The sequence below is a fragment of the Hemiscyllium ocellatum genome, chromosome 25 (assembly GCF_020745735.1).
Source record: "Hemiscyllium ocellatum isolate sHemOce1 chromosome 25, sHemOce1.pat.X.cur, whole genome shotgun sequence".
NCBI lineage: Eukaryota > Metazoa > Chordata > Chondrichthyes > Orectolobiformes > Hemiscylliidae > Hemiscyllium > Hemiscyllium ocellatum.
The window spans coordinates 55,162,544-55,180,314 of record NC_083425.1 but is presented as its reverse complement, the minus strand read 5'-3'; the positions used below and the strand labels follow the sequence as shown (position 1 = coordinate 55,180,314).

The 17,771-nt window shown below is 42.4% G+C and overlaps 1 protein-coding gene across 1 annotated transcript in view; it reads right to left on the bottom strand.

Annotated features, from left to right (window-relative positions):
* Positions 1-17,771, bottom strand: part of LOC132827718 (WW domain-binding protein 2-like) — a 31,331-nt gene that overhangs the window by 2,123 nt on the left and 11,437 nt on the right. The window contains exons 3-4 of the mRNA XM_060844403.1: positions 17,017-17,155; positions 8,395-8,481 (exon numbers count right to left, since the gene is read on the bottom strand). Coding sequence (XP_060700386.1) covers positions 8,395-8,481; positions 17,017-17,155 — 226 coding nt within the window. The remainder of the gene's footprint in view (positions 1-8,394; positions 8,482-17,016; positions 17,156-17,771) is intronic.

The following is a 17,771-nucleotide window of genomic DNA, read 5'->3' as shown; positions in this document are numbered from 1 at the left end:
TTATTCTTAGAATATGACACCTACTTCTGGACTTCCTCAATATCGGGAACAATATTTTTCCCAAATCTAGCCTCTCCAGTCCCATCAGGATTTGATATGTTTCTATGAGATCCCCAGCCATACCTCATTCTTCTTCAATCTAGTGAATACAAGCCTAGTCGATTTAGTTGATCCAGTCTTTCGTCATGTCAGTCCTGCCATCCCAGGAACGAGTCTGGTGAACCTTTACTGGACTCCCTCAATAGCAAGAATGTCCTTTCTCAGACTAGGAAACCAAAACTGCATTCAACAGAAATTCCTCCTCATCTCTGTCTTAAATCTGATCCTTTATTCTGAGTTTATGCTCTCTGGTCCTAGCCTCTCTCACAAAGGAAAACAACCTCTCTGCATCTACACTGTCAAATCCCTTGAGTCTTGGTCATTTTAATAAGGTTGTCTCTCATTGTTCCAAATTCTAGTGAACCTACTCAACATTTCCTCATAAAACAGTACCTCAATACCCGGCATCAGCTTGCCCTTGTCCTTCTCGATGAAAGTGGTTGTGGGTTTAGAAGGTGCTATCCAAGGATCTTTGGTGAATTTCTGCAGTGCATCTTGTAGATAGTACACACTGCTACTATGAAGCATAAATGGTGGAGAGACTGAATAGTTGTGGATGTGGTGCCAATCAAGTGAGCTGCTTTGTCCTGGATGGTGTCAAGCTTTGTGAATGTTGTTTAGAGCTGTACCCATTCAGGAAATGGGGAGTATTCCATCACACTTGTACCATGTAGAAGGTGGACAGGCTTTGGGGAGTTAGGAAGTGACTTCTGCCCAGCTCTTGTAGCCATCATATTTATGTAGCAAGTCCGTTCATGTTTCTGTCCCACGATACCCCCAGGATATGATCGTCGGGAATTCAGTGGTGGCAAAGTCATTGAATGTCAAGGGGCAGTGGCTAGTTTATTTTTTGTTGGAAATGTTCATTGCCAGGCATTTGTGTAGCACAAACTTTAGTTGCTACTTTTCCTGGATATTGTCCAGATCCCTTTGCATTTGAACATGGGACTGATTAAGCCCCAAATATAAATAGGCTTAACAAAAGCAGGGGGGACTGAAAGGTCACAAAGGCCACAGAAACAGCAACTCAAAAGAGAACAAAGGTTGGTGAAGTGATGAAATCGGTGTGTCACAGGCAGAACGTGGGAGACACTCTGAGTATTGGAATCCTCCCATGTCAGATCAAAAATCAATTGCTTAATAATCACACGAAATGGCTGATACCACATGCATTGTGGGTAGAGCAAGTTGCTGCTTTCCACTTCAGAAATGAACAGAAACTTTTGGCATTTGAGGCTTTGCTAGGGGAAACTGCAGTAATCATGCCCCTCCACTGATTCAGTACTGTTATGACAGCTCTCTGGCTTCAATTTGCAATTTGTTGGCATGTTGTTGCTTTTCCAATGATTCACGTAAAGAATTATAGCCTCAAGTGCTCATGACCATTACATAATATACAGTAATTACCTCCTTGTCATGTCAGCTACGTAGCAGAACGAGGCATTTAAAAGTAGTACCTGAACTTTCCAATTCACATACAGATTCTATAGCTAGCACTGGCAGACAGTGCTTCACAGCTGACACGTTCACACTTTGCACAGCAAGTATTGAATGGCATGGTGTGTAGTGTGGAAGGGAGTCTTTTTCTTTGGGTGGAGGTTTTGTCATGGTACCTTTATAGGCAGAGTTCTACTCCTCCAGAGGAGCATGAAAATGTTGGTTCGAAAATGCATACTGGATGAGCTAACATACCTCAGAGCTTCTGACTGAGGCATGACAAAGACCTCCTTGGGAAGCCTCCATGTTACAATCTGTGAGGGCATACTTGAGGCTTCATCAATATGCACAAAATCTCTGGAGTTTCTTCAGTTAAATTGTGTTATCTTTCTGACATCGTGCACAGATTAACTGCTCAGAGATCTCTCATAAAGATCACCATAGCTGGATTGCTTGTGGTCTTGAACCAACTATGAAGATATTTTTTTTAAAAATTGTGATTACTACTTTGTCAATAAGCTCAGCAAGAACAATAAGGTCCAGAAATTATTGCACAATAGGGAGATCAACCAAGGACGCAGAGGACAATGATGAGAAGGCAAGTCTACAAGCCTCATTATCATTTTCTTCAACTGGATAATAGATTGTAAGCACTGATTAAAAATGTCCCAGGCCATCATCACAAAACTGTGTCTCCTGCTGGAGCAGCACTGGGTGGCAATCTCATCCTGCTGACTATCAAGGTCTAAGCTGCCCTAAATCTGTATGTCAGCAACTTGTATCAAGGAGCAACTGAGTACCTGCATGTATCTCTCAATCCTTGACCCATTCATGTATCTGGCATATAACTGATGCTATTTTCTCCAGCTCACCAACCTTCATATCCCTGTGATAAAAAAAAGTCCAGCAGCTCAGGCCCTGGCACTCTCCACCATTGCAGGCTTCCCCCAGGTGCACGGCTCTATTGACTGCATTCATGTTGCTTTGACAGTGCTCCACCATCAATTTGCAGAGCTCATTAAAAGAACAAGATTTCATTCCATTAGTGTTCAAATTATGTGATCATTGATGTCATATTTTGGAGGTCTGCATCAGATATCCTGGGAACTGCCACGACTCTTGCACACTGGAGTATTCCGAGGTTCTAGTCTCCTTCCAAAAGGTGCTACAGGATTGGCTACTATGAGACAAGAGGTACCCTTCTGGAAATCGCTCACAACATCTCTACAAAATCCTCAGACTATCGCAGAATGAAAATACAACACTGATCACACTTCCACCGGAATAGACCATTAAGATGACTGAACCACTTTGGCAGAGTCATGCAGAATACCCAGTCAGAACATCATTGTGGCATGCATGAAATTTATGCATCTCTTTCAGAGGAGGTATCTATGGATTTCATAAAAAGACTGTTCTAGGTGTGTATAAGTTAGCTCCTGAAACATACAGGCAAAAGTTTCAAAATTTAAAGGAATAGTCTGGGCAAACCTACATTGCTTTGCCCTTTCAAATCAAAGTAATTTTGACAATCCAATTATAGGCATTAGGAATAAGCATATGAAGCCATCAAAGAGAGGTTTCTCTTAGAAGAATTTAGAAACGTACTATGTTTCGTCATTTAGAACCAATATTGAAGACAAGATTGCAACTGCAAGACAGACAGCAGACATTGCTGACAATTATGAGCAGATTCGTAAACTAACTACCTGCTATACTAACCTATAAAAGTTAATTGTAGGAAAGTATAAGGAAGACCAATAAAGATAAAGTAGCCACAATTCTACGATTCCGTAGGGTTGGTCTCTCATTAGGGATGGACGACTGGTTGTGTTTTAACCTGAGTGTTACCACACTTCAGGAGAAGGGCAGGGTTGAGGAGAGTGCAGAAGTTGAACCCCTGTTATTGGCATTACACTGCATCACAAACCAGCCATCTTAGTTACCTGACCCCCCACAAGGAAGGCAAGTAGCTAAGGTAGAGAATGGGTAGCTGTAAATTTTGTTTTGAGAAGGAAATCTCAAAGTGCTGAAAGTTGAAGAAAGACCTAACTGTTTCCACAATGTAAGACAATGCAGCAAAGCTTCCATAATTTAGTAGACTGCTGGGACTCACTGAACAATTACTACACTGAAAATATATAAGAAAACTACCTCTGCCCATGGGACTTATGCATAGTAGGGCAGTTCCCAAGGAACTTACACCTAACTGGATCTGTCGGACTACATTCGGTTCCATTACTTTCTTATATTTACCAACAGACCTATCCCCACCAGTACTCTATATCCCTGTGTTTTATAGAGCATTACCTGTGCCCACCAATACTTGACCCCAGCATTATGCAATGACAGATCAGTCCCCACCAGTACAGTACCCCAGTATTAGAAAGAAAGACATATCCCCAACACTACTGTACTTCAATGTTATATGTTAGTGACCTGTGCTCACAGTATTCTACACCAGTGTTACAAAGTGAAAGAATTTACCTGGGAGAATATCCTCAAGATGAACAACTTTCATTTATGGAGCAGTTTTCACAGCCCAGAATGTCCCAACATAGTCCACAATCAATGAACTGTAGTCACCGCTTAATGTAGGGTTAAGATTACAATGTAAGACAATAGCATCTATTTTTTCCTGAAGCAAGTTCCCACAAACAGCAATATGATAAATGACCAGATATGGTCACCAATAAATGACCACTAAATTTATTTTTAGTGATATCAGTCGAGGGATAAATGTGAGCAAGAACAAAATGGAGAACTTCACTCCTTTTCCATGTAGGGTCATAGGACCCACGTACAGCTATTTGAAATGACAGGGAGATCTTTAAATTATTTAATGAAGGTGAGAGGTACCCACTGAGCCATTACTGATACAGTGCATTGACACGTAGATATAACCTGGTCCCATGATTTGCCTCATCAAACATCTTGACTGATGAATCCAGGAAACAGAACCCTAGCAGAATCAGCAGCTCTAAGAATTAAGGGAGCAAGAATGATTCCAACGATAAAGGGCTTATAATATGAGGGACAGTTGAGCAGATGAACTAACGGCACAGATCATCGTGAATGATTATGATGTGGTAGGCATCACAGAGACATGGTAGCAGGGGGTTCAGGGCTGGCAGTTAAACATCCAAGGACTTACAACTTATCGAAAAGACAGGGAGGTGGGCAGAGGGGATGGGATGGCCTTGTTAGTTAAGAACAAAATTAAATCTATGGCACTGAATGACATAGCGTCGGATGACGTGGAGTCTGTGTGGGTGGAATTGAGGAACCACAAAGGCAAAAAAACCATAATGGGAGTTATGTACAGACGTTCTAACAGTGGTCAGGACCAGAGGCACAACATGTACCGGGAAATAGAAAAGGCACGTCAGAAATACAAGGTCATGGTGATCATGGGGGACTTCAATATGCAGGTGGACTGGGTCAATAATGTTGCCATTGGATCCAAAGAAAGGGAATTCTTGGAATGCTTACAGTATGGCTTTTTGGAACAGCTTGTCATGGAGCCCACAAGGGAGCAGGCTATTCTGGACCTAGTGCTATGTAATGAACCAGACTTTAAGGGAACACTTAGGAAGCAGCGATCATAATATGGTAGAGTTCAGTCTGCAGTTTGAAAGAGAGACGGCAAAATCGGATGTAATGGTGTTACAGTAAAACAAAGGTAATTATGAGGGCACGAGAGAGGAACTGATGAAAATCGACTGGAAGCAGAGCCTAGCGGGGAAGACAGTAGAGCAAAAATGGCAGGAATTTGTGGGTATAATTGAGGACACAGTACAGAGCTTCATCCCCAAGAAAAGAAAGATTATCCGGGGAGGGATTAGACAGCCATGGCTGACAAAGGAAGTCAGGAAATGTATCAAAGAGAAAGAATGATCCTATAAAGTGGCCAAGAGCAGTGGGAAATCAGAAGATTGGGAAGGCTACAAAAACAAACAGAGGACAACAAAGAGAGAAATAAGGAAGGAGAGGATCAAATATAAAGGTAGGCTAGCCAGTAATATTAGAAATGATAGTAAAGGTTTCTTTCAATACATAAGAAACAAACGACAGGCAAAAGTAGACATTGGGCCACTTCAAACTGATGCTGAAAGGCTAGTGATGGGAGATAAGGAAATAGCTGGAGAACTTAATAAGTACTTTGCATCAGTCTTCACAGTGGAAGACATGAGTAATATCCCAACAATTAAAGGGAGTCAGGGGGCTGAGTTGAGTGTGGCTGCGATTACAAAAGAGATAGTGCTAGAAAAGCTAAAAGGTCTTAAAATTGACAAATCTCCTGGCCCCGACAGGATACATCCTAGAGTTCTGAGGGAGGTGGCTAAGGAAATAGCGGAGGCGTTGGTTGAGATCTTTCAAAAGTCACTGGAGTCAGGGAAAGTCCCAGATGATTGGAAGATCGCTGTTGTAACCCCATTGTTCAAGAAAGGATCAAGACAAAAGATGGAAAATTATAGGCCAATTAGCCTAACCTCGGTTGTTGGTAAAATTCTAGAATCCATCATTAAGGATGAGGTTTCTAAATTCTTGGAAGAGCTGGGTCGGATTATAACAAGTCAGCATGGATTTAGTAAGGGAAGGTCGTGCCTGACAAACCTATTAGAATTCTTTGAAGAGGTGACAAATAGGTTAGACCAGGGAAACCCAGTGGATGTGGTCTATCTAGACTTCAAAAAGGCCTTTGATAAGGTACCACACGGGAGACTGCTGAGTAAGGTATGGGCCCATGGTGTTCGAGGTGAGCTACTGGCATGGATTGAGGATTGGCTGTCTGACAGAAGGCAGAGAGTTGGGATAAGAGGTTCTTTTTCAGAATGGCAACCGGTGACAAGCGGTGTCCCACAGGGTTCAGTGCTGGGGCCACAACTGTTCACGTTATATATTAATGATCTGGATGAAGGGACTGGGGGCATTCTAGCGAAGTTTGCTGTTGATACGAAGATAGGTGGACAGGCAGGTAGTACTGACAAAGTGGGGAGGCTGCAGAAGGATCTAGACAGTTTGGGAGAGTGGTCCAGGAAATGGCTGATGAAGTTCGATGTGAGCAAATGCGAGGTCTTGCACTTTGGAAAAAAGAATACAAGCATGGACTACTTTCTAAACGGTGAGAAAATTCATAAAGCCAAAGTACAAAGGGATCTGGGAGTGCTAGTTGAGAATTCTCTAAAGGTAAACATGCAGGTTGAATCCATGATTAAGAAAGCGAATGCAATGTTGTCATTTATCTCAACAGGGTTGGAATATAAAAGCAGCGATGTGATACTGAGACTTTATAAAGCTCTGGTTAGGCCCCATTTGGAGCACTGTGTCCAGTTTTGGTCCCCACACCTCAGGAAGTACATACTGGCACTGGAGCGTGTCCAGTGGAGATTCACACGGATGATCCCTGGAATGGTAGGTCTAACATACGAGGAACGGCTGAGTATCCTGGGATTTTACTCATTGGAGTTTAGAAGGTTAAGATTAGATTAGATTACTACAGTGTGGAAACAGGCCCTTCGGCCCAACAAGTCCACACCGACCCGCCGAAGCGCAACCCACCCATACCCCTACATTTACCCCTTACCTAACACTACGGGCAATTTAGCATGGCCAATTCACCTGACCCGCACATCTTTGGACTGTGGGAGGAAACCGGAGCACCCGGAGGAAACCCACGCAGACACGGGGAGAACGTGCAAACTCCACACAGTCAGTCGCCTGAGTCGGGAATTGAACCCGGGGAGATCTAATAGAAACTTGCAAGATAATACATGGCTTGGAAAGGGTGGACGCTAAGAAATTGTTTCCGTTAGGCAAGGAGACTAGGAGCTGAAAATGTGTTGCTGGTTAAAGCACAACAGGTCAGGCAGCATCCAAGGAACAGGAAATTCGACGTTTCGGGCCAGAGCCCTTCATCAGGAATGATTCCTGATGAAGGGCTCTGGCCCGAAACGTTGAATTTCCTGTTCCTTGGATGCTGCCTGACCTGCTGTGCTTTAACCAGCAACACATTTTCAGCTCTGATCTCCAGCATCTGCAGACCTCACTTTTTACAAGGAGACTAGGACCCGTGGACACAGCCTTAGAATTAGAGAGGGTCAATTCAGAACAGAAACGTGGAGACATTTCTTCAGCCAGAGAGTGGTGGGCCTCTGGAATTCATTGCCATGATGTGCAGTGGAGGCCGGGACGCTAAATGTCTTCAAGGCAGAGATTGATAAATTCTTGATGTCACGAGGAATTAAGGGCTACGGGGAGAATGTGGGTAAGTGGAGTTGAAACGCCCATCAGCCATGATTAAATGGCGAGTGAACTCGATGGGCCGAATGGCCTTACTTCCACTCGTATGTCTTATGGACAGTTGAGGATTCTGAGTTTGTACTTGATGGAGTTTAGAGGGATGAGGAAGGATCTCACTGAAACTTATAGAATACTGAGGGGCCTGGATAGAGTAGGTGTATAGAAGATGTTTCTACTAGTTAAAGAGACTAGCAGCCATGAGTACAGCCTCAGGATGAAGGGATGACCCTTTAGAAATGAGATTAGGAGAAATGTCTTCAGCCAGAGTGTGGTTAATCAGTGGAACCCATTGCTGTAGAAGACTGTTCAGACAAAGCCTAAGACAGAGATGGAAAGGCTCTTGATTAGTAAATGTTATGAGGAGAAGGCAGGAGAATGGGGTTGAGAAACCTATCAGTCTGATCGAATGGTGGAGCAAATTCGAATTTGGCTGAATGGCCTAATTTCTGCTCCTATATCTAATGGTCTAAAATAGAAAAGGGAAAGGACATGGAGAGCATGTAGGACCAGGAGGGACAGAGCTGAAACCAACATGGTGGGTGAGTGAAGCCCTACCTTGTATTCGTAGCATCAGCTGTCCAAATTCGTTGGCTCCTCCATTGTGAAAGGTAAGTTTGAATATTGTAGAACCTATCCATCCTCCTTTGGAAGAAAAAGAGGATTAGAATGGAGTGAAAAAACAAGAATTCATCAAACTTTTTCTGATTTGCTCAGACTAAGTTCTAAGCTAGTGTTTCCCAATCTTTTTCCCTATTTTAATGCTTCAGACTTCACATGACCCTAGGTTAAGCTTTGAGGAGGATGTGTTAATTCCAGGTCTTGTTTTGAGCAGGGGGAAGAGGCAGTGGTGATGAGCAAAGGTCCATTCCCCTTCCAACACTCCACATCACCCCTGCCTCCTCCTACCCATTCTACATCTCCTCCACCTCCCATCCTTTTTCTCCAACCTTCATTTTCCTTAACTTCACCTTCCCCATTTTCCCCCTCCTCCATCTCCCTGTCTTTCGACCCATCCCCTCCATCATCAGTCTTTACTCCCCTAACCATTCATCCTTGACTTCTTAAAATCTAAGCCATACGAAATGTTCTCTACAATGTAGAAAAGAAGCCTTACGTTCAGGATAGGCCCAAATGTTGCAACAGCTCAGAAATCATCTCACTGCATCCTCCACCCTCAGATTATTACCTCAACACTACTCTCTCGTTGCATACCAAATACCTCATATCCATCGAGTCAACGTATTCAGAATTTCTACTATATCCTCAACTGCTCCCCATACCCCCCACCGACTCTTCAATCTTATTCTCACAACTTTTCAACATACCCCTCACTTCCAGCTTCACTTTCCCAACATCTCTCATTCCTACCCTCCCAACACATCCCAATTCCACCCCACTTACCAACTTTCTCATCAGTTTGTTTTATCTTTCCAACTGTCTAGGTTCCATTAACACTATCTGATCAGCATCTGCCCCTTGGTAACTTACCCCCAGTTTGGTGAAAAGGCTTCACAAGTTTTGAACCCTTCATATTTACCAATCAATGTTAAAATCTTATTTCAACAGGATGAATTCTTTCTTAAGTCATTCACAGATATGGGTGTTGCTAGTTGGGCCAGCATTTGTCGCCCTGGCTAGCTCCTTGAACTACTGCAGTCACATGCTGTAGGAAGACTCACAAATTCAGGATTTTGACCCAGTGACACTGATAGAACTACAACATATTTCCTAGTTAGGATTGCGTGTGGCAGGTGGGTGAGATCCGAAGTATCTACTGCCCTTGACCACCTTAGATGTGGTGGTCATGGGTTTGCAAGATGCTGTGTAAGGCACCTTGGTGAATTTCTGCGTTTCATCTTGTAGATAGTACAGCTAATGAGTGGTGGAAGGAAGTCAGGAAATTAGTTATTTGCCTCAAGATTCCTTGCCTCTAGCCTGCTTATGAAGCCACAGCACACATGTCTAAAATAAAACAAGAACTGCAGATGCTGGAAGTTTGGAACAAAAACAGAATTTTCTAGAAGGAAAAGGGGTTACTGAATTCAAAATGTTAACCCTGCTTTCTCTCCAGAGATGCTGCTGGACCTGCAGAGTTTCTCCAGACATTTCTGCTTCTGCATATGATTAGTCCAGTTCAGTTTCTTGAGTAACTCCCCAACATGGGGGATTCAGCGATGGTAATGCCATTGAATGTCGAGAAGCAATGGTTAGATTCTTTTTTGGTTGAAATGGCCATTGCATGAAGTGTATGGCATGAATGTTACCTGCCACTTATCAGCTGAAGCCTTGTTGCATTTGGACAAGGATTGTGCAATCATCAGTGAACATCCCCACTTCTGACTCTATGATGGAGGGAAGGTCATTGGTGAAGCAGCTGAAGATGGTTGGGATTGGGACACTGCGCAGGGGAAGTCCTGCAACAATGTCTTGGAGCTGAGATGACTGACCTCCAACAATGACCACCATCTTCCTTTGTGCTAGTTATAGTTACAAACGGTGCACTGTTTTCCCCAGTTCTCATTGATTTCAGTTTTGTTGGGGCTCTTTGATGTGACACTCTGTCAACTACGGCTTTGATATCAAAGACCGTCACTTTCACCTCACCTCTAAACTTCTGCTCTTTTTCCCATATTTGGACCAAGGCTATAATGGGGTCAGAAGTTCAGTGACCCCAGCTGAACCCAAACTGGGAGTCAGCTAACAGATTATTGCTGAGCAAGTGCTGCTTGATAGCACTGTTGATGACACCTCCCATCACTTACAATGGTTACAATATTTACCTCCAGAAATATGATGGATTGAATTTTCAGGCCTTTTGGAGTCAGTAAACAGAGGCTGGGTTGGGGTGGGTGGCTGGGTGAGAATATCAGCTTCAGGAAATAACAATAATTTTGAGTGACACAGTTTAAGTCTTGATAATGTTGTTTGCCCCACAAGATACTTAAGGAAGTAATTTATGGCTTTCAGCAAAAATATATCCCAGTAAGGAGGGAAGATTCTAACAGAGGGATAAACCAACCATGCCTAACCTTAAGTTAAGGAAAGCATAAAGTTGAAAGAAAAAGCATATAAGGAGGCAAAAATCAGTAACAGCCCTGAAAACTGGGATAAATTCAGAATCCAGTAAAGGAGGACTGAAGAGAGAAAATAAACCACAAGGTCAAACTTGCAAGGAATATAAGAACTGACAATATGTCATAGTCATAGAGATGTACAGCATGGAAACAGATCCTTTGGTCCAACTCGTCCATGATGACCAAATATCCTAAATTAATCTAATCCCACCTGCCAGCACTTGGCCCATATCCCTCAAAACCCTTTCTATTCATATACCCTTCCATATGCCTTTTAAAGTTGTAATTGTACCAACCTCCACAACTTCCTTCGGCACTTCATTCCATACATGCATCTCACCTCTGTGTGAAAAAGTTGCCCCTTAGGTCCCTTTTAAATCCATCTCCCCCACCCCCCGCAAACCAATGCCCTCCAGTTCTTGGCTCCCTATTCAAGCCCCTCATGATTTTATACATCTCTATAAGGTCACCCCTCAGCTCTGACACTCAGGGGGCTTTTTAAAATATATAAAAAGCAAGATAGAGATCAAATTGAACATAGGCCCCTTAGACAAAGAATCTGGAGAGATTCCTAGTTATGGGGAACAAGGAAAGGGCAGAACAGCTAATGGATATTTTGCATTAGCCTTTACCATGGAAAATATTTCAAACATTCCATTAATACTAAAGAACACAGGAGGAATTAATACCATTACTATCGCTTGAGAAGTAGTATCAGACGAACTAATGGATCTAAAGGTAGATAAATCCCCTGGCCTTGATGACCTGCATCCTATGGTAGTAGCTATAGAGATAGTGGATGCATTGGTTGTAATTTTTAAAATTCTTTGATTCTATAGAAGTACTGAAGGATTGGAAAACTGCCAATGTGACATTCTTATTCGGAAATGGAAGGAGGTTAAAAAGCGGGTAATTATAGGCTAATTGTTCGGAAAATGTTTGAATCAATAATTAAGGAAGTGATAGCAAAACATTTAGAAAATCGTAATTAAGCAAAGGTCAGCATGGCTTTATGAAAGGAAAATCGTGTCTCATTAATTTATTAGAGATTTTCAAGGAAGTATCAACTAGAGTGGCTAGAGGGGAACCGATAAATGTATTGTATTTGATCTTCCAGAAGATGTTTGACAAAGTTCCTCACAAAGGTTTAAGTCATAAGAGCCCTATGGAGACAGTGTATTTGCATAGATAGAGATTTGGGCAATGGGCAGGAAACATCAGATGGAGATAAGGGATTTTATTTTCAGGTTGGCAACTCTGAGCAATGAGATTCCACAGGAATCAGTGCTGGGATTGCAATTGTTTATGACATGTACAAATGACTTGGAGGAAGGAAGTGATGTACTTTCACCACATTTGTAGATGAGACAAGAATAGGTCAAAAGGCAAGTGAAAAACAGTACAAATAGTTTACAGAAACATTGACAGGTTAAGTCAGTGGGCAAGAGTTGGCAAATGGAGAATAATTTGGAAAATGTGAAGTTGTTCATTTTGGAAGCAGTATTATTTAAATAAAAGAAAATAACAAAGTTGCAATACTAGGACTTGGGGGTAGTTGCACACAAAACACAAAGCTGGCACACAGTTGCAGCAGAAAGACTAATGGAATGATGGCCCTTATTTCAAAGGGGTTTGGAAAATAAGAGTAGGGAAGTCTTACTGATAAAGTACAGACTTGAGACGGCCCAGGGAATTTCTTGTGAACTCCACCTGTAAACCTCTCTTGGTTTGTTCCAGAGATCATACCTTTGGTAGTCTGGAATTTAGAAAAACTCTTACAGACCATTTTAATTTAATTTTAATTAGCCCCTTAATTTACTAATAGCATCACTGTTACAACATATCACTGATACCTATAAGCCAAGCTAACTAGATTCTAATAACCCAGGAGTGTAGGACATTGCTCGTCCTTCAAGAGCCCTGGCAGGTTACCACAACCAGGTTACCTTTATACACAAGTTTACAAAGGCTGTCCTGTCACAAAAACACAAAAAATTAACAAAAGAACTGCATGTTCTGAACTGGACAGATAATAGTGAAGGACAATAATTCGGGAGAGAAGTTAATTGATACTGAGTTTTGTTTTGAGGTCAGAATCAAACATTGCTATTAATTTTACAAAGGAATAACCGTGAATGTTATCACTCGATGTCCTGCTTATACAGATTCACTGATGTTAAGGCAAATGTTCTTAATTGTCTGACCCTCCCTGCCTGTCTATTTTCTAGTATGCAGCAAATGTGTTCTATAATTCAAAATTACATTTTAGTCTAACTGTTTAAGGATAAGTTTTAAGGCTATAAACTTTCTCAATACTGCAACTGTACAAGATGCTGATGAAACCAGATTTGGAGTGCTATGACCAGTTTTGGTCCCCTTGTTTAAGGAAAGATATCATTTCATTGGAGACAATTCAGAAATGGAGCACTAGGAGATTGTACTCTGAGCAAAGGCTAAACAGGTTGGGTCTCTACACACTAGAGTGTAGAAGAATGCGAACATTAAAAATGTAGGATTCTTAGGGTAAATTCTCAGAGGATGTTTTCCCTCATCACCAGAGGGCATAGTTTCAGTGTAAAGGAACACCAATTTAAGACTGAGACAAGTAAAAATAAATCTTCTCTGAGGGCTGAGTGCCTCTGGAACTCCTTTCTACAGAACGCCATGAGAGTAGGGCCCTTGTGTTTTTTAAGATTGAGGAAGATAGATTCTTGATCAGTAGGGAAAACAGGGGTTATGGGGAAAGAGCAGGAAAGTGGACATAATGAATGTTTGATCAACCATGATCCTATTGAATGGAGAAGCAGGCTTGAGAGACTAAACGCCCTTATGAGGCAGATAGGCAATTTGTCTCTTTAAGAACCTTGTTAAAGATATATTTACAACTGCAACAGGTATTTCCCAACCAATCACCAGTTTCTTCAATGCAGTGGGTACAGATCACATGCCTGAAAATAAGTATACATGAGCAGGCCAGGAGCCAGTGCTCCGAGCAGGCCCTTTCTGCATTCTGAATACCCCCAAAGGCTGCCCTGTAGAGGAGTTCCCTATTCACTGTGCTGGTCTGGTTGCTTTGTGTTTGTTAATTAAGTCTTTTAAAATTCTGTTGCTTGTAGGACAATCTCATGTTGAAATGCCCTCTCCATTATTTACACTTAGTCAGGTCTTCCTGTGAAGCTCAATGCCCTTTGATTGATCCTCCAGTTGGCATCCTATGTATCTCCCTTAATCAGACAGGGAACCTGTCTCATGCCCCATGTTTAAACATGTGAAAATTTTAAATTTTAGTTAGGTTTGTCTCCAGAGGCCAATTCTGATTAGGGAAGAAAAACATACACTCCTTTTACCCAGCTCCCTCTCCAAAAAAATCTACAAATTGCCTCATTTCCCCTCACAGGTTTTATCTTCATTCCCTAAGTCCCAGAGGTTCGTAGAGGAGAGTACTGCTCAACAGCACTAGATGCCTAAACCACTGATCCACAATGTCAATTGTATATTAATTATGTCTAATTGCATACAATTAGTGTACATGAACTAGACAGTCACATGATCCTCTAAAAAGAAATCTCTATGTTGGATTAGGAGCTATATACTTTTGTTTTAAAGTTAACTTGTTTTGGACATTTTATAATACACCTCCAAAGAAGGTGGGAATTGACCATGGATTTTCTGGTCCAGATTTACTACTTCTACATCACAAGAACCACAAGGTTAAGAGCCATATGTCTGTAATGTGAAATTCTGAAAATAAATAGAAAAATGTAAATGTGGTTCTGTTCGCAGAGCTGGGAGTTTTTGCTGCAAACGTTTCGTCCCCTTTCTAGGTGACATCCTCAGTACTTGGGAGCCTCCTGTGAAGCGCTTCTGTGATGTTACCTCCGGCATTTATAGTGGCTTGTCTCTGCTGCTTCCGGTTGTCAGTTCCAGCTGTCCGCTGCAGTGGCCGGTATATTGGGTCCAGGTCGATGTGTTTGTTTATAGAATCAGTGGATGAGTGCCATCTGATTCTATCAACAAACACATCGACCTGGACCCAATATACCGGCCACTGCAGCGGACAGCAACTGACAACCGGGAAGCGGCAGAGCCAAGCCACTATAAATGCTGGAGGAAACATCACAGAAGCACTTCACAGGAGGATCCCAAGCACTGAGGATGTCACCTAGACAGGGGACGAAACGTTTGCAACAAAAGCTCCTAGCTCGGCGAACAGAACCACAACAGCGAGCACCCGAGCTACAAATCTTCTCCCAAACTTAGAAAAATGTAAAGATTGCTTCAGCTCTGTCCTTCATCACTGTCTTTCTGGAAAGATTGGCTGTGAACTGCCTGGAGTGCAGCAAGTATCCAGTATTGTTCTCCTTGTCAACTCTACTTACAACTCGGAGATTATCTGTCGGTCAAAGATGACCCTCAGCTTTTTTTCTCCAAATTATTCAATCCCTACACCCACAGACACCTCACTCCAACAATAAGGAGAACTTGTGGATTTATTTATCACTGAGGATGATGAAAAATCAGCTCAGCTGTTTCTTGCCAAAGAGACCTTCCTCATAAGGCTTCTTTTTGCCCCAGACTTGAACAGTCAACCTCCTCTAGACTTCTTGTCCCTGTGTTCCAAAAGGGGACAGCTGCTTCTTTAACCTTCAATTTCTGCACTTTTGGGGAATTTCAAGACATATCATGTGTCCCAAATGATCATCCTTGCAGCAAGTGTCTCAAACACATTTTGAGGGTTCTGAAATCAAAGTGCAGCTTGATTCACCACAAGATATATGGTGGCTGAATGTTTCAGGAAGTGGTTGCCCCATGACTGGAAAATTTTCAGAATCACAAGTGGTGCCTCCTGGAAGGCTTGAAAAAGGTAAGCAGAACAGGATTCCCTGGAAGTACTGAATTTTCAAACCAATACAGTATTGGGGGAGAAAGTGAGGACTGCAGATGCTGGAGATCAGAGCTGAAAATGTGTTGCTGGAAAAGCACAGCAGGTCAGGCAGTATCCAAAGAGCAGGAGAATTGACGTTTCGGGCATAAGCCCTTCTTCAATACAGTATTGACCAATATTAAATACTGTTGAGAATGATGACACTTCGAAGGATCATAGAATGATGAGACTAAAGACTGGACAGGGCATACTATAAAGCTGTCAGAATTCCTATAATAAATGAGGATTTGATAATCAGATGAATAGAAGCAATGCTGTTACTTTATCTTATAGAATATAGTGTCCCTACAGTGTCGAAAGAGGTCACTTGGCCCATCAAGTCCACACCATCCCTCTGAAGAGCATCTCACCCAGATCCAGACCTTAATCCTATCTCCATTAGCCTGCTTTTACTATTAATAATCCACTTAGCCTGCACATTACTATACACTATGGATAATTTGGCATAGCCAATCTACCTAACCTGCACATCTTTGCACTGTGGGAGGAAATAGAAGCATGTGGTGGAAGCCCACACCAACATAGAGAGAACAATGCAAACTCCACACAGACAGTCACCCAAGGCTGGAATCCCACCCCTGTCTCTGGCACTGTGAGGCAGCAATACTAACCACTGAGTCACCATGCCATGCTGTTGACGCCACCTCATACTGTCATTCTGAGAGTAAAAGACATCATGGAAATGATACGGAACATTCTACAGATGAAGAGTCAAAAGTCATGTAATATGTCAGAACCAACAACTGAGGAGAGATGATTTTAAGAAGGAATTAGATTAGATTAGATTACTTATAGTGTGAAAACAGGCCCTTCGGCCCAACAAGTCCACACCGAAGCGCAACCCACCCATTCCCCTACATTTACCCAACACTACGGGCAATTTAGCTTTGCCAATTCACCTGGCCTGCACATCTTTGGACTGTGGGAGGAAACCCACACAGACACGGGGAGAATGTGCAAACTCCAACACAGTCAGTCGCCTGAGGTGGGAATTGAACCTGGGTCTCTGGCGCTGTGAGGCAGCAGTGCTAGCCACTGTGCTACCGTGCCGCCCGAACAAAGCAATTCTGTCATCAGCTTTTAATCATTACCCATTTCTGCCTTTACTTGCTGGAACACATATTGAAGGAGACTGGGACATTCCTTATTCCTACTTACCATTTGGCTCTGCTTCAATTTGCCCTTTGATATAGCCTGGCCTAAGCTTTGGCAGCTTGATCTTACAATCTTTTATCTGAGAAAATGGCATTGTGAAGGATCTTAGCGCCTTTTTGAGATCTTTTGACAAAAAGACAACCTGGGAAGCACAGAAACAAAGAGATTCATGTCAGAGAATAAGTGAAACAAGTACCTCCAGTTATATCTGTATATCCCTGTCACTGCTGGATGCAAGGGGTAATTAGCATAGTGTATGTTAGTCCTGGGGGTAACTAAGGACTACAGAATTGGAGGAGACACATTGTCACTGTATAATACTGTAGTACAGTACTGGTGGGGATGGGTCTGTCACTATATACTGGGATACAGTATTGGTGGGGATGGGTCTGTCACTGTATAACACTGGGGTACAGTATTTGTGAACAGAAGTCATTTACTGAATACATGAGGTGACTGTGAATATTGGAATATTGTCTACAGTTTTGGTTGCCACACTTCCAGAAAGATGTGAAGGCTTTAGAGAGGGTACAGAAATGGTTTGCCAAGATGTTGCCTGGTTTGAAAGGTATTAGCTATGAGGAGGGATTGGACAAACTTAGTTTGTTTTCACTTGAACGTCGATGGATGAGGGCAAACTGAAAGAAGTTTACAAAATTATGAAAGGGATGGATAGAATGGATAGTTGGCGTCTTTCCCCAGGATAGGAATGTCAATTACTAGGGGACATAGGTCTAAGATGGAGGGGGTTAAGTTTA